At 35.2% G+C, this 22,340-nt stretch overlaps 2 protein-coding genes across 5 annotated transcripts in view; one reads left to right on the top strand and one right to left on the bottom strand.

The window, feature by feature from the left end:
- LOC145689537 (ectonucleoside triphosphate diphosphohydrolase 1-like) overlaps positions 1-22,340 on the top strand; it is a 367,616-nt gene that overhangs the window by 97,764 nt on the left and 247,512 nt on the right. The gene's annotated exons all lie outside the window — the stretch shown is intronic.
- Positions 321-22,009, bottom strand: LOC145689552 (phenoloxidase-activating factor 2-like). Of its 2 annotated transcripts, none has more exons than XM_081763731.1 (6): positions 21,871-22,009; positions 10,862-11,165; positions 6,703-6,999; positions 5,693-5,961; positions 3,746-3,909; positions 321-637 (listed from the first exon to the last, which is right to left on the bottom strand). In XM_081763731.1, exons 2-6 carry the CDS (start codon positions 11,158-11,160, stop codon positions 437-439), a joined length of 1,230 nt encoding a protein of 409 aa, XP_081619857.1. In that variant the 5' UTR covers positions 11,161-11,165; positions 21,871-22,009; the 3' UTR covers positions 321-436. The 2 variants fall into 2 exon arrangements, with proteins under 2 accessions (XP_081619857.1, XP_081619859.1); XM_081763733.1 differs by lacking the exon at positions 21,871-22,009 and adding an exon at positions 21,719-21,851.

Raw genomic sequence — 22,340 nt, 5'->3', positions numbered from 1 at the left:
CACCTTGCTCAGAGACCATCGGATCTAAGACTTGCCGCCGGGCAGACCACCACCACATCATCATCACTTAAGAGGAACATTGAAAATTTATTTCAGTTTGTTCCAGGGATGTAGCATCACTTGATGCCAGGTCAAATACTCCTTTATTGGACGCTGGCAACAACTGATGCCAAGTTCCTGGGACCCACTAGGACCCTCACAAAACAAAACTAATATTTTTTCTGGCATACGTCTAATTATTAGTCTGAATACAAAATGCCGATTTTTCTTCCCACCTAGAGCATATAGCGTGCAAGAAGAGGTTAAATAAAGTTTCCATGTATTTTTTGTTTTTTTATTTATTTTTACAAAAGTAGCAATACATAATTTCGTTTACAAAATATAACAATAATTGTGGTTGATCACTTGTTCGACATGGGCACATGTGCTGTTAAATTCACTGATAAGTATAAAGATTGATATCAAGTCCATTGTATACCATCTGTTCGTCAATCCAATTTCGGAATTGACCGACATTTACGTACACACCAGGTGTGAGTTCTTCTCCACAACCGATACCCCATGCGACTATGCCAGCCTGTGCGTATCTACTTGGATCTTGTCGTAAGGGACATACTAACGGACTCCCGCCGTCACCCTGAAAAAATAAATAATCCATTACTAAATTCTTAATATGGGCTATAATATATTGTATTATAAACTAAAGTGCTTGCATGTTCTTGAACAGCAAACATGTATTCCAGGATCTTGAATATTGAGACGACTAAGAAGATGCTCTAAATTAGAGATTAAGGTTTGATTTAGAGGGCCAGAAAGAGGCATTAGATCCAATCCTGTGCTGACTACGCATCACCCAGCTAAATGCACGGAGTATAGTCTTCCTTGTCGTAGCGCCAAAGAAACAAAGCGTATTTTATGAAAATATAGGACTGTTACATAATGTAACTTTAATGGACTTTTATTTTTAGTCAAGATTTGCCTATCGATAACAAATCAGGAGTGAAGAAACCGTGCGAGCATTGATGTTAGGCTAAAAAATCATGAACATGTGGAGTATTTGTTGGAAATAGATCTGTTATCGTAGATCATAGTTTACTATTAATTTCCCCTGTCTCTAACATATATAGTTATGATACAATACAAAATTATTCTCATTTAATACTAATAATGTCCTCATTCTTAATAGCATTAATAATTTGTTTCTTTTTAAAGTTAGGCAAATATTTTTATGCCTAAATATTACAAGTAAGGCGGAACGTCGTATGTCATCAGTTCTTGGAGACAACACAAAATGCTTAAGTATCTAATTCAATAATCCTTCATTTCCCCCTATGTAATAAGAATTTTACAGTTTGCAGGAAAAAAAAACCCTGCAACATAAGCATGTAAGTTTGTTGTGAAATGAAGTCTTTTGCTCCAAAATAAGTGTGCAGGGGAGGACGCTGAAGTTTCTCCTGGCGTGATTCGTGCCACTTAGACGTTATGTTGATTCCTTTGGCTATTAGGTGTAGTTTCACAATAAACTTACAGTACATGCTCATGTTGCAGGTTTACTGCTGCGAAATGTACAACGAAGCTCTTGTTGATCCAGTTTTGACGTAAAATAACGTCTCAACAGTTTCATTTGATTCGATAATTACGAATTTCAGCCTGCTTTGTATTGTCCATCTTGGTCTGCCCAAAGATTCTTTGTTCAAAATGCGAGTAACGTTGTCCCGCCTATCTCAGTGTATATGCTATTATTTGTAACATGTAATCATTGTGAAGTCGCATTGTATAACCTTCATTCGTCTCATTTTGCTGCAGATATTAACCCCGGGTTCCCTCCAACCTGGAAAATTGAACTATTCCCTGTTCAGCGTAAGCTCTAAACTCCGATAAACGAAATATTTGTATCCTTCCGCTTTTCACAAATACAGTTGGCTAGTAATGTATCACTCCCACTCCCAGTGGGGAGGAGCAAATTATACACGTGCATTTTGACAATACTGTCTCGTGTTGTACAAATACTTACAGCAACAGCAGAAAAGAAGAAGAAAAAAAACTCGAAAGATTAAAAAAAAAAAAAAAAAGACTGAATTTCGCTGGTAAACAATTCTTGCTTAATGAGTAGTTTCTCTTGTTGGTGTTTCACCACAACAATCGCGGAACCAGAATTCATGCCAGCCATCTTTCAGACTTTAAAAGCAGATTACCCGTCCACAGTTGAGTTGGCGCCAGAATTACTGCGCATGCTTAGTGTTTGTTTCTATTGTTTCATTAGCCACATTCGATTGCAGTATTATTAGATAATCCGTATTATATTTTGTCATTTATAATAATATAGCAGTTTTATATGAAGCTTCATAGTAAAAGTAATAATTCAATCACATGAACTATTTTGCGAAGGAGTACAAGCGTCGGTAGGACAACAGCAAATCAGCGAGATTTAGTTTCACGTGGTTTTGTTTATCTCAGTTTAGAGCTTACGCCGAACAATGTTTAAGGAGTTTTACTTCTAAGATTCGTTTCTTCTGTTTTACCTAGCTATCTAATAGAGGATAGTTTATATGATAAATTGTTTTGCAAAGCTTCTCTATCTAAATACTGTATACATGCACCTGCATAGTAGATGAGGAACCACCTGGTCGGAAAAAACAGTTGCTTTTTGCAGTATATACAGACCTGGAAATTTACAAATTGTGATATGAAAAAACTTGGAAAAGTCAGGGAATGTATGCTCGCAAAATAAGTGGGAACGCTATAAACTCAAAACTTTCGTTGACATTGTTTCTACATGTCTCATTCTTCTCTTCGATTTAAGAACAGCCATTCGTATGGTTTGACAATCAGATTTACATGTGTTCGTAAAGTACAATAAAATAAATAAAGACTTTTTTGTCGGATTTTGACTAATAAAGGAAACAATGTATTTCATTGCTATGTAAGGGTCACTTTTACACTAAACAAAAAGTACGATCTATTCAATTATATAGGAGATTTTGGATTCTTTATATATATATATATATATATATATATATATATATATAAAATAGAAATCAATAAAGACAATAATTGCGGAAGCTTGTATTAAATATTTTTATGTTGCATAATTCATAAGAATTTTATTTTGGTAAAAACACTTACTAGAAATATAAGAGTTTATCCTGTCAGATTTTGGTCAACCTCATCTACTTGCCATAAGAATATCTGAATATAGCCCGGTATGATTGTGCAAACATTATGTATTGAGAATTTGAATGCTAACTACAGCATAAGTAGTCGCATTAATAGAACAAATCCGAAAATCAAATATAATTGCATCGTGCCAATTCAATGGTGATAAAAATAACTGAATTTTAATCGTGTTGTTTTTACATAAATTAAGGAAATAAACAAAATGTCAGAATAGATTATAAGTACAAGAATTGCACTTTCTCACTCTGGCATTCTGATCTGTCATACCTGTTAAACAAATTGAACTTTTGGTACCAGCTGGATACTTAATGTATATTAAGTTATGGAACTGAATAATCATTGAGAAAATTCTGAGAATAAGTACGATTCTAAAGCTATAGATTTTCATGAATTGTGTAGTCTAATACCAAGAAGACTTAACAGTCACGAAAATTGGCATATTTATTCTGTTAGTGATCTTCCTATCTTGACTTGACTCATATTGTTTTGTTCCGTTCTGTAGAAAGCTTCTCATAATGAACTTTACATGTATGAATAGAAATGCTCAAGTTCTAAAGAACTATCTTACCTTACATGTGTCCCGCCCTGCTTCACCACCTGCGCAAATGAAACTTTCGTGAAGTTTAAAATAAGGTCCAAGACGTGTCTTTCTGAGAGCAGCTTCGCACTGACCATGTGGAACAACAGGAAGTTCAACCTTCTTCAGAATAACTTGATATTGACCTTCTTTACCTGTAAAGTGATAGAGGCTTACTCATGCAGACAGCAATTTTGAGCAAATATCTAAGTCTGGTAGAAGAAATTGCACACTACAACCATTGTCAAATTTAGTATGGTGCTAAAGGGTAAGCTGTCAGGAATTATACTTAACACACAGTAAGACTATATAACTGATAAAAACACTTTAGCTGAATATTTCTTTCGTGCGGTATGCGGCGCTCGCATCTCTTCTCAGTACCAAGATTGTATGAGACGTGGACCTACAGTTTAAGGTAGTATCCGAACATCGTAATTCGTTCAGTGCTCAACCACTGGGGGCTACTGGTTTGGTGTAGAATTTTATATCTGTAACGTGACTTAAAACTTTTGTTTGAAGTTGCAAAGGAAACCAAATGTTGGAAAACGTCATTGCCAACAATTCTTGTCTCCCTACAGATGGAAAGCACTTCGAACTTTGTTTGGCAACTTATAGAAGACACCAAAAGTGCACTTGTATTGTTCTTGCACAAAATCCATTTATATGGACAAAAGTAGCGATGACAATCTTCCCTACGGACAGTCCTCTAACATAAAGATAAACCCAACTAGAGTTCAGGGATCAGCTGTCCGTAATTGGGTTTTGTACACAAATTGTGAGTACGCTGCTTTATATAGCAATGAATAAATAGAAATAGTACGAAAGAAATATCAAGAAGCAGTAAATTTAGGCATATTGTACAGTTCATCCTTTTATAGTTTCCAGTACCGTGCAGAAAATTACCTTTTATCTTAGAAAACTGTATTCAAATTCGTTCTGAAGTTACTGACAAATGAACATGTAAATGCGCATATACACTATAGTAAGACTATATATATATATATATTACCACATTTTTCTTTATGATTAGGCGTAGACGAGAATTCCATTGATATTAATAACAAAGTCATAAAATTGTATTTTAAAAACATTAAGGCATGAAACTTTTCTAGAACAATTTTGAGATATTAAGGAAAAAAGAATGGGCTTTCGATGAATAGTTTTCAATATGTATCTTGTAATATTGGACTTAGACAGTTTCGTAATATTTAAATACGGTGCCATTTTGATATATATATATATTTTTTTTATCATTATCAACTAGACTAAAGCTCTCAGTACCATTTCGGATAGCTGAGGTAAGACTAATATTATGCATCAGTCATATATTTAAGTAATGCATTTTGTAAATTTCGCTGGTACTACTCAAGATAATGTAGTAAAATAGGACTAGAATGAGTTTTCACACATTAGACTAAATTAAATTGAATGTAATTTACTTCGAGAATACTACTGGCCTTGGGAATGAACAGGAAAATAGCTTTTGGAATGATTCAGAATTTAGTAGAATATAGAAATCTATAACGAAGTTTGGAAAATGACTTAGATTCGTATACCTTAAATTTATTAGATTCTAGAATGATGTGGTAAAGCGTACTTAATGCTCATAGGACAATAATATAAAATTCAGAAGTTATTATGAAAGTTTGATAATTTATTTTATGCGAAGCAAAAAGTTTTGTGGAAAGTATGTGCCCGAGCAAAAATATGTAAAAAGCTGGTTCCTGGTGCAATTTATGCGTTATAATAAAATTGCGGAATGGTTGCGTTATAGTAAAATTGAAAATAAATTTTTGGAGGAGTGCGAATTGTTTTCCTGTTTATACAGTTAATTAAGTATTATTCAGTTCTAATGAATTAAGGAATGAAAATGATTAAATCTTATATTCAATAAATTACATAATAATAATAATAATGAAAAACAATGGTCACACTTACCAAAGACATCCTTACCCCACCCACTTGCAAAACAGCGACTGTGATCAAATATTTCATCTTGTTTTGGTAGACAAACAACATCCACATTTTCAGCCAAATCTATGGGTTGGTCAAGGAAAAGAAGAGCTACATCGTTATATAGAGCTCCTGCGTAGTATTTCTCATGAACAGATACTTTCGCCACTTGCCTATCTTGATGGGGGAATAATTCATTCTTAGTTTGTGTGTCCCATTCTCCCGCTCTAATCTTCAGTAGTTTTGGATTCTTTCTGAAAGAGGATGAAAGGTAATATTAAAACGTAATACTCGAATATAAGCGAAAATAATATCTAAAACAGTGTCGTTTTATGTAATTTTCAATCAAACAAACATTAGGATCGTATTTGTTAACAACATTAGTTATGTGAATTGATATTCTTATTCAGCTCTTAAATATGACTATATTCAGTTTTAAAAAAAAATTACATTTCTTCTTTCTAAAGAACTGTACGGCAGCAGTTGTAGCCAACATTTTATAAAATATTTTTTTAATATTAGTCTAACAAGCCTAGTCTTGCGAATTTGTGTGGAATTGGTAACATGTGTGAAATTAAGATATAAAATTTGTAGCATTTCTTAAACACGTGCTTTCCATCTTTCCTTTTTCGGCCCTTTAACTGTTTGGAATGCAGTGAACACATGTGAATATTGAAATGATTTATGACCAGAGTGATGAAATTGAATACATTCTTTAATGTTACCACAGAGGAATTGACCTAACTGCTAAATCTGTTCTTTACAACGTGACAGGGCATCTACCTTCGTGTAACTTGTTTAGGAGTCTCTCTTTGTAGCATTTTCTTTATTTTTTCTTTCTGTAATCTTGAATTTATATTAATTTCCAGAGTTAAAAAATAATAAAATCGGTAAAACGGCAATAGAAAATGAATCAGCAAAACTATTTGTGGTCTATGTAATTCCCATGTTCTACATTAGTAGCTATGTTGAAAATGTAGTTTAATGAAACTTACCCTACAACACAGTGAGCAGCTGTAAGCACAACTTGTGGATGAATAAGGGCTCCTCCACATTGATACACATTCAGAACTTGTCCATTATCCACTGTTTCTTCTCGCAACACTGCCACCATCCATGGGAATTCACCGAACTGGGCTTCATTGTCTTCCTGTCCCGTTATCCGAAATCCCACACCTTCAGGATTCCTTTTGCCACAACCCAAACGAATGTTTGGAGCTGGGGTAATAGGCTGATCAAGGGGTTTCTGACAGCAAACATCTAGATAGCTCTGACATGGACCTTCTCGGATTCTGAAAATAAAAGCGTTTAATAGTGTTGCTTGTATCAATTAAAAGCATTACTTGCATCAGTTATAAAGGTAATGAGTAAATAAATAATTATAAAAGTAATTAGAAAATAAATAAATAAGAAGGAGCTGAAGCTCAAGAAATAAAAGTGAGTTGAAGGAAGTGAATGACAATTTTAAATACTTTCTTTTGTGAGCATTTTTACTCTGTTGAAGCCTGATATTTTTCTTTACCTGATTGAATCGATAATTCCGAAAGTAAAGTAAGGAATTCCTTAATTTCGACCATATATATATATATATATATATATATATATATATATATATATATATATATATGTGTGTGTGTGTGTGTTTTAAGCTATGGTACCATTAAAATTTGGGTTGTCACTGCCCTATCGTGTGTTTCAATAACTGATAGAGTTATTAACACGTTGACGTTAGGCCATCGCTTTGTTTGAAAATTACTTTTTCTGTATCTCATTCTTTGAGCCTTCATCCACAGAAGCTTAACATCCTTGGAAACAAGGCATTTAGTGTAATTCAAGACAGCCAGATGAAATTTAACATTTGGAAGATTGACAACATTGGCACACACATGCATATCTTTCAGAACCAAAGAGTTTTTTCGGGTTTGTAGTTCGAAGAAATTCCGAAGCGCGTACAGGAAAATGTGTATTCATATGTATAATTTCCCGAAATCTTTCAAAGAAAGTTATAGGTAATTGCAGTTCAAGTTAATTCTTATCAAAACAGCTTATGTACCACATTGCACCTTAGGATTGCTATCGTAATTTATTTTGTGAAATCTGATTACTTACTCGGTTTAATATCTACAAATGTGTAACACATCAACCATTGAGGGTGCAATACCAAACCTGGAGAATGAAGCGGTTTGATGTCAGGAACAGGGTGCGAAGTCATAACAGTCGAAGTGTGTGGTGTGGTGGGGGAAGGAAAGGAGGATAGAAGTGTTTGAAAAAATCGTACTAGAATGTTTCGAGATGGAGACTTCATTTGAACATCCATAAATAGTAAGTAAACTACGTAAGATTAGGATACCCTTACCTTTAGTTCACCCATTAATTAGGCCTATATAAGAATTACTGTAATTAATTTGCAATCTTCTGACAATAGTATAGTTTTATTCACCCCACTTAGTTTTTAGTGAAGGGGAATCTTTTTCTAAAAATATTAAGTGGAAGAATTCCCCCTCATCCTCGTAGGATTTTGCACCCTGGTCAGGAAGGGTATCTGGCGTAAAAGCTACGCGGGAATCATGATGGGTCCTCTAAAATGCTGGGGCATACCCTGTATGGGGACGCGTAGAGGCTTCGACCGACTTCCATGAGAAATGAGCAAAGGCTACCGAGTCGAGGTAGGCGTAGTTAAAGAAGTTATTTCAAGTGAGGGTAAGAGTGGGAACGCAATGTTGGAACGATGAATGGACGAGGAAGAGATAGAATAGATCTGATGAAATAAAGAAAGTTGGAGATTCTGTGCATGGAAAAACTAGATGGAAAAGTAATAAGATAAAAGAGCTAGGAGGCTTCTTCAAGTTGCTGTATTGTTTGCAATACATATTTTCAAAAGAGGAAGGAGCATCTTTTGATTTCAAGAGTAGTGTAAAAGGAAGTCAGATCGATTATATTATGCCAAAGACAATATCTTAAGTAAATTAAAAACTTCAAGGTAATAAATAGTGAAAACATGGCCTCGCAACGTAGAATGGTGACGTAGACGAAGTTCACAAGTATATACAATTTGAGGTCACGAAATGGAGAGCCGAAAATTGAATTGTGGAGACTGAAAGAGGAAAAATTATGGGGGATCATTCAAAAAAAGTGTTATGGAAGGTGAAAACGGGCAAGAGGAGGATGTACAACAGTGATGGAGATTAAAGAGTAGGAACATACGAACGGTCGCACTGAAGCCCTTGGATAGAACTTCAGAAGTACTATATTTTCTATATATGGATAAAAACATAATACATTTTCTGTATGTTTAAGAGCTACAAATAGGGGCTATTACAAAGTACCTTTTAAGCAATTAGGATCAGTGGCGTAGGGAAGAGGGGGCCCAGAGGCCCCCCCCCCAAAAGAGGTCCGACAATGTACTTTGGTACTTTGATGATTGTATTTTTTAAAATATATTTTTATGTTTATGTATTTTTATGTTTGTAATTTTTCTATATGTACCTATAACAGCACTTGCCCCCCCCCCCTTCCAAACACACACCAGAGCTACGCTACTGGTTGGGATACTTCTTGGCTACTTTGATCTAACATCAGTCCGTTGTGAATATAATTTTAAAATAACCCCTCGTCGCATACATTATTTCACGGATTGAATGTACAGTAAATGTGTGAATAGTAGGCACTTAAAGGGTTGAATTTATTTTGTAAAATTTTAGTATATATATATATATATATATATAGCTTCTAATGGTGTAATATCTTCATAGTATGTAATTTAGGAGGAGTGAAGATTCTATGGGACATATGTAACATTTTTTAGCTGCGAGGTTGTTACCAACTTAATGGTAAAGAAATTACTTTCATTTTTGCATATACAGGGTGTTTCAAAACAACGACAACGTTTGGGAGGTGATTCCTTGCACCAAGATAAGACAAAAAGTATAGACCAATCTGGGTGCACAAATGCTTCCTTTCGGAGTTATAGGCTGCCGAGAACATTAAAAAGTGAAATTTGAAATCCCATTCCTCCAAAACTATGGGATTTACCGTAGTCGGGTCAAGACTTCACTTAGGAACTAGTATGTGCCCTATCCAAATATCCATGTTTCAGAATCCTGCGGTACTTCTGCAACAATTTTTATAGAGGCAGTTGGAGAATATTTTAAATTATATGACCGTAGCCGAACTCCCTCTATAAAAATTGCTTCGTGAGTACCTTAGGATTCTGAATCATGTATTTTTGGATAGGGCACATACTAGTTTCTAAGTGAAGTCTTGACCGACTACAATTGGTCCCATAATTTTGGAGCTTTAGACCTTAAAAGTTTTTTTTTTGTGTGTTTTCGGCAGCCTATAACTCCGAAAGGAAGCATTTGTGCACCCAAGTTGGTTTACACTTTTTGTCTTATCTCGGTGTCAGGAATCACCTGCCAAACGTTGTCGGTGTTTTGAAACACCCTATATTATATATATATATATATATATATATATATATATATATATATATATATATATATATATATATATATATATAAAATCAGTAGTAGAGTCTGATTGCTTTTCACAATTTTGTCCTGTGCTTTTAACAATAACTCATACATCAATACATTGAAAAATGCAAGTTATTACAGCTAAAAATAACAAAAGAAGATTAACTTTTCTATAAAGTACGTAAATAGATATAATTATTACCGTATTTTTAAAAAAATGCACTTCACAAAAAATTCGTGGTAGGTCTTATTTGCTAAAATCCATTCTTCTTCCACCATAATATATTAAAGCAGAGGTTGACTATAAGAATATTATTATTATTATTATTATTATTATTATTATGCGATTCATTTTAAGAAACAAGGATTTTCCTATTTCTGCTTTTACGTGCCACATTGAGTATTAGGGAATGACATTAGTGACTCATTTACCCTAGATCTACATTTTTTTATTCGTTACATAAACGATCCGATCATATTCTTATTGAATATGCTTCTCAAAATGAAAATTTTGCGTAAGAAATTATACATACCATCTGTGTTATGATGTGTACAAGTTTAAAATCTTTTCTCCAAAGCAGTAAAATGATTAATGTTGTTCGCATGGCTTTACCTAGGTAATTAGTGAAAGTACTTCTCTTTTAATAACAATATAAGCTAAATTACTATAATTGCTTACCTAATATCTATCAAGCCTACTCCATCTGTAATTATAGTATTATTTTGACACAGATAATAAGGCACACATTCACAATCTAGTGGATTGTTACCATTGGGTGGAACAGGCTGTTGAGGTTGTATTTGAGGCGCGGGTTGTTCATCCTTGCCAGGATTTGGTGTATCAAATACTTCTTTAATCAGAGAATCCAAATTGCGCCCTCCAGCTTGTCTCTCTTGTCGGAGTGCCCTCGGATGATATGAATTAGATCTTGCTGTGCCTACAAAGCAGGCACACAGCACAAGTAAAAGGATTTTCATGTTTGCTGAAACAGAAATTTATATGAGTTAAATGATGATTGCTTTCCGACCTGTTTTTCACTGTTACGTTCAAAATTTGTGCTCTATAAAAAAGGCATGTTTCTTCTACAACATTCAAATCAATGGACTGATTTCAGATGTCTGTATATTCTTACTTCAAGATAGTGAAAACTGCTCGAATTGTCCAATTGATTCAGAAGTTATTGAAAAGAGGAAAATATCATTTAGTAAGAGAGAGACTTCCAATAAGAGTTCATCGAATTTTCCTACTTTCAAAAGTGCATTCCGTTGAAGATATTTATCGTAGCAAATAAAGAAATGAGAAAATAAACATAAAAATTATAAATAAAAATAAAATTACAAATAAATAAATCTTTGGGTCGTACAATTAAGTTTTTCATGGTTAAAAGAAACATTAATATATTTTACCTTGAATTGCTAAGTATGCATATTTACAAAAAAAAAAAAAAAAAAAAAAAAAAAAACATTTAAAAGGTTATCGTACGTTAGGAGTTTTTTTTGATTATTTATTTATAATATTCAAAATAACTATGAGGTAGAAAGATGTGAAGACTCGGGTTTCAGAGGGGCATAATGTTTTGAAAGTACTATGAAACAATAAGACCGGTGCCAGTGACTATTGATAACGTAATACAAACTACTTACAAAGATACCGATCTTTTTTCATCGTAGTACCATCAAATTATAAATAAAGATCCCAAATTGATATTGCCTTCTGTTTTTGATATATTTGGAAAATAAATAAAAACTAAATTCGCAGTGGCTTGCTCAATCTTCATATCACCGTTCAAGAGAAACAACCTTGACCATAGGCAATTCCAATCTCGTCATACGCATGCTGTTGGTAAGAGATTTCAGAAAGCCCAATTTCTACTAGATAAATTCTTCGTATACTTGAACTACTTGTAATTTAAAAGGAGAGTTATCTGTAAGCATTCCATACTGAAAACAAAAATTTTATGCATTTCATTAGTCAGGGAACTAGTAATAGATGTCTCATGCATTGTTCTTAGGGCCAGAAAAAGAATATAGCCCAATATATTTCAATAGATTGTAGTCTGGCTAGCCTTTGAGCCATGGATTTTCAATCTAGTTACAGACAGGCACGTTGCAGGCGTGTGTATCAATAAACTTGACACCAGATGGAGGAGTATGGGGAAATTTATATGTATCGGAAACTAGAACAACAAACTCGGAATACCTGTTCTGTGGCTACACTCAGCATTGCATGTATAGCTAATACATACAGGAAAGTAACACATCTTTCTTTAGAAATGAACTGGTACCACTTGATTAAAAAATTGGCCGTCAATAGTATTCAATGTTTTCATTGAGTCCTGAATAAGTGTAACATTATATTTCTGTATATGTGAAGAGCTTAGCTTCAAAACACAATGTTGATAAAGTGAGCCATTCATTTTTAACAGTTTTTTTTTTTTTTTAGGCTCCGGTAGTTCACAATTCGATTTATTTATATTCATACTGTATGTACAGTGTGGATCATTTATCTTGATACGTCCTTGTAACAAACTAATAGATACAAAACTATGAAATCCCATACCATGCAAATATCGAAAGGACATAGTGTTTGACACTATAATACAACCAGATTAATAGTGTTGCCAACTCAGCATATAGTTGTATTCTTTCAAGTGGCATTACGTCAGTTTATTACATATTTCAATTCTACATATCAAATGAACATTTATAATACCACACTTATTATGTAGTGTTGCAAAATAAGGATGCTATAGCATCGCAAACATCGAAAAAAAATTGGGGGTTCTACAACAGTAACAACGGAAGTGAGACGGACGGGGCAATACATATCCAAAGTACCTTAGTTTTGAATACTACGGTCATCATATGACGTCCTTCGAACAGATAGGAAGAAAGTTACAAGGAATTGAAAATTTGATTTTCTTCAAAGGATTTCATTTTGAAAAATTGTTTAGTTAAGTAAAACATCCAATTCTATAGGTAGTTTTCAATAGACGTAAGATTGTCCTTTACATCAATTTGCTATCTGAAATCATTCTGGAGATGTAAAAAAAAGTTAAATTTGATATTTTGCTTAAAATTGCGTATTAGTAGGAACAGTAAAAAATAGTTCATTTACTTTACTTTACAGCAATCCTTTTTGGTAATGTAATTACAAATAATACCCGGAAGTACATAATTTTAAGCAGTGTTGCAAAGTTTATCATTATTTGTCTAAGAACGGTTTGAGGTATCGAATTGCTGTAAACGCATCTATGCAATTATTGGATTAGGTATATACTTAAGTAGTTTTTCAAAATATAGGGTTTGAAAAAAATCAAATTTCCAGTCCTGTGTATCTTTGTTCCTATTCATTTGATATCCACGATATTATGACCATAGTATTAGACACTAAAGTATTTTGGAAGTGCATTGCCCCGTCTGACTCACTTGCATTATTACTGCTATAGGGGAGACCAAAAGTTAAATGTTTGTAATACTATTGCGTCCGTAGTTTGCAACATTGAATAGAGAATGTGATGTTGTAGCTGTTAGTTTGACATATATATGTAATAGATTTGAGATATGTGAAAAATACTTTGTTGGGCTGGCAGTATTGTTAATCTATGTCAAATAATGCGCCCTGCCGATATTTACATAGTTCAGAATTTCATAGTTATATATATATATATATATATATATATATATATATATATACAGGGTGGACCATTTTAATCAATCCACGGAAAAATGATAAAATAGAGAAGAAATGTTTGAAGTACACGTTATATATTGCTAAGGGGGAAAACCAATTCCGCCAAAAGTACCCCTCTCCGTATGGAGCACCAGTTTCAAAATGGCCGCCATTATATACTTCGGAAATTCCAGTACCCGTAGTATGAAAACCATGGAAAGTAAATGAATGGAACAAAATTGAAATACGTAAATATCATAGGGCATATCGAATGATGTGGTCCCTGTGATCCCAGTGGCCTCCCTGAAGGGGTCTTGGGGGCTAACTTCAAAATTCGGGCGTACGCTTGATCTACCCAATGCTGTTTGGAAGGGAGACTTCATGGATAGATAATTAGTGCACCGAGTTAATGCGGATGGCCACATTTACATTTTGATTAACTATTAGCACTCATGTCATATGGTGAGCTTGAGGGACGAAACGGTGTGTACCTATATCCCCGAAATGCTTTCCGAATAACCAGCACGCATTGCATAAAAGTTTCTGTGGCGACAGAGATCAGCAAATTCACACGTTTGTAAGTTCCAGCAACTGCATTATTCGACAATTTCTTTCCTATAACGTTCCTTCTGTTTTCGCATCAAATCATACTCACAATGTCAGCCATACAGATACGCGTTTCCATTCAAATAAAATTTCACCTTTGTTAGTCACTACAGCGTCATCCTTACAAACAAATGTTTCAACCACACCATACCTATTTGTAGCGTAGCCTTGATTTGCGAATTAAAGTAGAGTTCTCATTTGAACTTTCACAGTTACCTTCCACCCCACTCACATACAGAGCGCAGGGAGAGATTACTTTACAGAATTTGGATTTCTCTCGATACATTATGGCAATTTTACTCTAACATTTTTATCTCTGTTATATCATTCTCGAACCATGGAACGCCTCCGTGGTAATCCTATTTAATTTTCGTTATTTTCATTTATCTCTAACAGCATTCATACTATGGGCCTAGACGTTTTCTTAGACACAGTCATCATGTCTTGGCGATCATTTTGAAAACGGTGTCTCATGTCGAAAATATTCTTACAGAAGCTGTTTAATATTTATTTGTCTATGTAACGTGATGTTACTCGCTTAAAGTTGCTATTTGAAATTTTCAAGTTGGCCCCGGATACCCTTCAGTTGGCCCTTGGATTCACCCCGACAACACCTCTCGATGTGCCTTACGTCAGTTCCTACTAAAGTCTTTCTCCTGTTGATTTGTCTCCAATTGCTTTCATACTACGGGTACTAAACCTTTTCTCTGACACGGATACTATGTTTCTGCGGCCTTTTGAGAACACTGTCATTTCACCTCAATCGTTTTCTCCTGCAACATGTTTGATTTTGCAAGATTTATCGAACCAGGTACCACTCGACTCATGTGAATATTTGAAATTTCGAAGTTAGCCCCCAAGACCCCTTCAGGAAGGCCACTGAGATCAAAGGGACACATCATTCGATATGCCCTATGATATTTACATATTTCAATTTTGTTCCATTCATTTACTTTCCATGGTTTTCATACTACGGGTACTGGAGTTTCCGAAGTATATAATGGCGGCCATTTTGAAACTGGTGCTCCATATGAAACATCTTTTGGTACAGCGTTACTTAGTTTTCCAAGCCCTTTCGAACGAGGTGTTACTCGACCCATGTTCCTATTTGACATTTCAAAGTTACCCCCCGCTACCCCCATTTACGGGGGGCGGAGAGAGGTACTTTTGGCGGAACTAGTTTTCCCCCTTAGCAATATATAACGTGTACTTCCAACATTTCTTCTATGTTTTATCATTTTACAGATATTTCCGTGGATTGATTAAAATGGCCCACCCTATATATATATATATATATATATATATATATATATATATATATATATATATATATATATATATATATATATATATATATACCGAACAAATTGTTGAGAGATGATTCCTCAGATCAATATAAAGCGAAAAAGTTCATATGGGCCTTTGGGGGAAAATGCATAGTTTTAGAGCTAGGGCTGTCCAAAATTGTGGAAAAGCTAAATTTTGCACACGCATGTTTCGTACGCTGACTCACTTTATAGGAAGTTAGTGCCCTGCCTTTAGTGTAGGTATCTAACTAAATGTAATCTTTGAGTACGTCCCACGATTATGCTGTGTAGGCTAAAGGATACTGATAATGAAATAATGAATGGAATGGTGAAGTAACGAAAGAGTGGAAAAATTAAATAGTTAAAAAAAAGACTTCAACAAGAGCCCTTAAAATTATTATATAAAGCGCTTGAAAGCGGAAAATAATATATTATTATTTTAAAAAAATGAAATTTGTGCCAAGCCAAACAAATTAGTGGTTCATAAAATTATCGGAACTAATCAAAAGTTCGTTACTGAATTCACTATGCCTGTATGTCTGTGTTATTTGCGATTTTTTTCAGTTTTGAACCGTGCATTTGATAGAGCTTCAAAAACTATCAGAGATAGTGATTAAATTTTTCGCGTCACTCTTACCGTTCCCGAGATATTGGCCAAAAAATGGCCGACTTCCAGAGATTTAAGGAGCCATATCTCGGGAACCGTAAGTTATAGAAAGATCATATTGGTGTTGTTCATTACCTAAGAGGATGGTGAACATTTTGGTACCAAATAGTAACCGATGGCCACTGGTTTGGTCAATGGCCAGTTGTTTAGTGACCACCCATTAATATCGGTACCAAAATGCGTACCATCCTCTTAGGTATTGACTAACACATATATCATCTCTCTATGACTTACCGTTCCCGTGATATTGGCCAAAAATAGCCAATTTCTAGATATTTAAGGAGCCATAGCTCGGGAACCATAAGCTGTAGAGAGATTATATTAACGTTGATCAATACTTAAGAAGATGGTAAATATTTTGGTATCAAATAGTAACCAGCGGCCACTGTCCAACTGGCCACTGGTTTGCCCAATGGCCAGTTGGCCAGTGGCCACTAATTAATATCTGTACCAAATTGTTTACCTTCCTCTTAGGTATTGATTAACACCAATATCATCTCTCTATGACGTATCGTTCCCTTGATATTGGCCAAAAGTGGCCAATTTCTAGATATTTAACGAGCCATAGCTTGGGAACCATAAGTAGAGAGATTATATTGGTGTTGATCAATACCTAAGAGGATGGTGAACATTTTAATACCAAATAGTAACCAGTGTCTACTGGCCAACTGGCCACCGTTCTCCAGATATTGGCCAAAAAAGTTCAAATTTCTAGATATTTAAGCAGCCATATCTCGAGAACTGTAAGTCATAGAGAGATATTATTTTACTAATTTTTGCGAGAGAGAGAAGGTGGTGCGGATAAAAAGATTTACTTTTACATCTAGGAACAATGACAGTTTTCCTTCCCGCTCCATCTCTCCATTCTTTTTTAAATTCGTTGTGGCAATGCTCATGGAGCATTCTCAACTGATTTTATGTTAGAAAGTAGTTTGTTTGACTTGGCACAGACTTCATTTTTTAAATAGATAATAGTACTGAATTATCTTCTTTTAAGAGCTTTATTATTAATAATAATAATAATAATAATTATTATTATTATTATTGACTACTTTGTAGTGCTTTTGTTAAAGTTGGTAAAATATTGTTTTGTAAAAAATATTTTGTCACGAATCTAAAACAAATAGCACGAGTTGTTATATATATATATATATATATATATATATATATATATATATATATATATATATATATATATATATACTTGATTTGATAGATCCTTGTTTCGGCAGTCCTGAATATTTCTTCCCCACTGACATTTGCATAATTTCGCAAAAATCTTGAGCAAATACCGTTCCTATTCTTTCCCACATTCTATTTTTCATATCACACATATATTTAAAGTATCTATAGCATTCAGTGTTACTGTTAGAAATCTTGATTGTTCGTCAAAGTGACACTTTAGCGTTATCTGCTGCTAGGGTATATACACCCTCCATTCCAAAAGAAACCGAACTTTTGAAAACAAATAGTACCACTAGTGCCATCTGTTGTAATATTTTACCGGTAGATGGCGTAGTCCCTCATTGACAACTGGTATAAATGTCATGACATTTGGATGCACGACAACAAAGTTATTGCGTTTCAACTGTCAGTGTGTTGTGTACATCGGTCGGAAAATGAGTTTCAAACAACGAGCTGCAATTCAGTTTTGTGTTAAACTGGGTAAAACTTTTAGTGAAACGCACCAAATGCTACAAAATGCATGTGGTGATGAGTGTATCCCGTACGCAAGTTTACGAGTGGTTCAGGCGATTCAAATCGGGTAGAGAGACGCTGGATGATGACGAAAGATCAGGCCGTCCCAGAACCGGATTATCGGAAGAAAACATCGAAAAAGTGCGTGAATTCATCAAACATAACAAAAAATCGTCGGTGAAAGTTATTGAAATGGAATTAGGCATTCCTCAAACAACCGCATACCGCATTTTGACCGAAGTTTTGGGCCTTAAGAAGGTTAATTCGCGGTTTGTACCACACAAACTCACCGAAGACCAAAAAGTTGATCGAATTTCGCATTGCAAAGACATCGTTAAAAGTGCTCGGCAGGATCGAAACTTCTTGAAATCGATTGTAACTGGTGACGAAACGTGGTGTTTTGAATATGAGCCCGAAACAAAGCGGCAAAGTGCTGAATGGAGAGCGCCGGATGAAGGAACACCCAAAAAAAGTCGCTTGGTGAAGTCAAAAGTTAAGGTGATGCTGATTCAAAAGGAATTTACGATTCAAAAGGAATTATCCACAAAGAATTTGTTCAGCCCGGCCAGACAGTCACTGGAGAGTTTTACTTGGGCGTCATGAAGCGTTTGCTGGCAAGAATTCGTCGTATTCGGCCCGAATATCGCGAAATCGGCAGTTGGACTCTTTTGGACGATAATGCACCATCACATCGTTCGCGACTTGTAACTGAATTTTTGGTCAAAATTCACATTATTCGGTTGCATCATCCGCCCTATTCACCAGATCTCGCTCCGTGCGATTTCTATCTGTTCCCGAAACTGCATTTGGCGATGAAAGGAAAGTGGCACGCATCGATTGATGCCATTGAGAAGGCGACGACCGCCGTCCTAAAGACCATTTCAATAAAGGACATGGAGAAGTCGTTTGACAACTTGTTGGAGCGGGCAAATATGTGTATCGATGCAGAAGGGGAATACATTGATTAATAAAAATGATTTGTTCCAAAATGTACATTGCTTTTTTGTTTTTTTTAAACGTTCGGTTTCTTTTGGAATGGAGGGGAATAATTAAACGCAACGCATCTTAAACATGCGAACCATCAAGTCATACTTCTTGTTCCTACATATTATAAGAATGTGTACTCTAGACTGTCTGTATTTAAGAAGACATTAAAACTCGGAATTAAGACAGGACAAAAGTATTTCAGCTATTGGGGAAAAAAAGTGCATAAAGCTACTTTGCGTGTCATTTTCGGTGGCCTTACGGTGGAAGGATTTTCCCATTCCCATGTGACGTAGTACGGTAATTGGTTTTGAGGTCAAGGTGAAATGTCCACATTGTTATCATCGTATTTGTTTGTATACTATCTGATTGATCAAGCGGTAGAAGTTAATATGCATGAATGGGCTACTTTGTTCGAAATAAAGTTTGATAATCGGTTTACTTCCCAGAAACAGTAAATTAAATTTGAACATGATGCAGGAAATAATAGCTCCTAAATTCTCTTGTTGTACCCTGTTGTAGCAGGATTTTTAAGAAAAGTTAAAAATTACACTGACACTTTATTGAGGGACCGTAGCATAAGCATGTAAAAAGAAATAGAATGAAGTCCGTGGTTGCCAATTCAAGCTGTAAATAAATCATAAATCCGTCAGCAGGAGTGACAAATAATAGTGGAATTCTAATATAGTGAGCAGAAAAGAAAATACCTTTCGGGGAAACACGGATACGGGCTTTCCACCACGAAATCTGCGTGACTTAGAATCAAACCTTCGATTATACGCGCCAGAAGCTGTTGCTTTAACGCTTGGGGTAAGCAGGGGCGCATTCACGCAGGGGGTCGATTGGGGTCTGAACCCCCACAAACATAGTAACTCAACATACATGTGTATACTTTCGTACAGCACATAAACGATTGATATAACAAAAATTTGATCTTACGCTACATCTGTACTCTTCTTATAAGAACAATCTAGTTGTATACTTCTTTCTAAAAACGGGGACACGGTGGCTCAGTAGTAGAGCGCTTACCTCTGGTGTGTGGGATCCCTGGTTCAATCCCTGGCCAAGTAAGTTTGTGGTGGACAACAGTGTCCGTGGGTTTTCTCGGGGTATTCCGGTTTCCTCCCATATTCTGATCCCACTAAATCTTCCATCATTATTCACTTGCCTTAATCATCCGTCTCCCTTAGCATAACGGGCATACTTGTGGAACGTTAAACTGAAAGATTTCATTTTTTTTTCTGAGGACATAGGTGACAATACTTAACAATTATTCTTTATGTCTGGAGTAGAATACCATCCATCGGTTCAATACTATATAGACGTAGTGACATGTAGTATTGGACTCCTCCCAACAAAAAAAATTCTGGGAGCGCGCCCGACGCTGAATCAGCTCGAAGAACTCACGTAACTCGCCAAAAGAGTGAACTTTACAAGTGTAGAGATAAATATTAAAAATGTTAACATAATTCCTTCGAAACACTAATAGTGATATTTATAACGAAAAAGAATCGTCTTCATATCTTTATAATTGAAACTTAAATGTGGTTGTTATTTCAGTGAATAGATTATTCGATAACACAAACATTTTTGTCAAGTGGTCTTCATACTGAGCACTCCAGGATTGCTCTCTTTAAAAGTACAACTTCTCACTCATTCTCTCTTCCTTATTACGCTAATAACAAATAAAAACATGTTTTTAATATTGAGAGTCTACCCTTGCATGTGGGTGTGTATAAAGGATGCATTATAGCTAGTTTTGCACGTCTATCTTTTTAAACTTGACTTCAATTCTCGGTATGTCCGGGATTTCTCCAGATGGAAGGTGGTAACCCTAGTAGTGATGCTATTTATAGCTAATGCAGCAATCAGCAAAAGTGGACACACATTAACCCTACATGTTTCCTTAACTTTCGAACGAATTGGCCAGTTGGAATAGTTTTCACTACTGTAAGGAGAATATGTTTTCTGCATGAAAAAATATCAAAAGTTGACCAAAAAGTAAATAAACAAATGTGTATATACTAGTCTTTGTTGGTGATTACATTTAAACATACCAGGGAAATGTTAACAAAATGATTGAATATCTGCACTTCAGATTTGAAACTAAACATTTCCTGGTATTTTAGCCTTCCCGCTGGTCTAATGGGTAGCGCGCGCGCCTTGGAAACACGTGATCCCAGGTTTGATTCTCGGCGGAGAGCACTGAACACATTCGGTGATTCGAATTTCACCTTAAACTGTAAGTCCAGATTTCATAGTGTCGTCTTACAAGCTATTCCAGTCTGCAGTTTGTAAGATAGGTTTGCGCATTATAATAAATTTTGGATGCAGATTAGCATTTTCTACGACGTAAAATAAACATTAAAAGTTTGTCATAACCACGTTCAAAATAAAATGTGTCGATTTGCTAGTCTCTATGAAATTCAGGATTTTTTTTTTTTGTGTGTGTGTGAGTGTGTGTGTTAAGAAGTTTGATTTTATACAGGCCACACTCCGACAATATTAGAACTCAAAAGTGTCCTAGGAAATGTAATGTAATATTGTAAGTTAATAACAGCTCACAGAACTACTGAATTTCATTCAGATCTATTTACATACCTGGTTAGAATCGCATAACTTAAATATGTGGGTCTTATATTTCACACTACACTACGTGCTTGCTTTGAAAGTTATGAAACTTCGCTTGCTGCTCGAAAGCGTGAAGGAAGTAACGTTTAGATGTAAACAACACGAATAGCACCTGAACTCACCTGATGACTCCCGGCGTTTCACTAACTAGACTGGACAGACGTGAGCTGTATGCAGTACTCGATGTTTTCTGCCCAACTCAAGAGGTCGCGGATAAATGCATGACGTCATGTGAGAATTGGCCAATGGCGTTAAGTTTGCTTGGGGATTCCAGAAGTATAGGGTGGTTGTAGGAGACTGTTGACCCTGATAATTACATTCGTTTCTTTGCGGCGTAAACATCCCTTTGTTGTGTTGATTGGTCTAGAAGTAACTGTTGTTGAATAAAAATTGTGGGCGTCTCAGGTGTGAACGTAAAATTGTTTAGAATTGTCACCACATTATATAAAGCAAATAAAACACTATTTCCTGCGTTAGTATTTGGCACTTTGTGGTGGGAATTACCTCCTTTTAACACGTAATAAAACTTTCCTAGAACGGCATTGAGAATTACGTGTAAGACGAATTTAGTAAGTAGAGGCTACAATGGATC

The sequence above is a fragment of the Thermobia domestica genome, chromosome 1, assembly GCF_964235325.1.
Source record: "Thermobia domestica chromosome 1, izTheDome1.hap1.1, whole genome shotgun sequence".
In the NCBI taxonomy this organism is placed as follows: Eukaryota; Metazoa; Arthropoda; class Insecta; order Zygentoma; family Lepismatidae; genus Thermobia; species Thermobia domestica.
The sequence above is the reverse complement of the archived record's forward strand: the minus strand, read 5'-3'. Positions and strand labels throughout refer to the sequence as shown.

Excerpts from the sequence above, each read along its gene's own strand:
- LOC145689552 (XM_081763731.1), bottom strand. The coding sequence starts at position 11,160 with ATGAAAATCCTTTTACTTGTGCTGTGTGCCTGCTTTGTAGGCACAGCA. Across the intron at positions 5,962-6,702 it reads GCTGCTCACTGTGTTGTAGG|AAAGAATCCAAAACTACTGA; the intron begins GTAAGTTTCATT and ends ATCCTCTTTCAG. Across the intron at positions 3,910-5,692 it reads GTGGGGTAAGGATGTCTTTG|GTAAAGAAGGTCAATATCAA; the intron begins GTAAGTGTGACC and ends ATCACTTTACAG.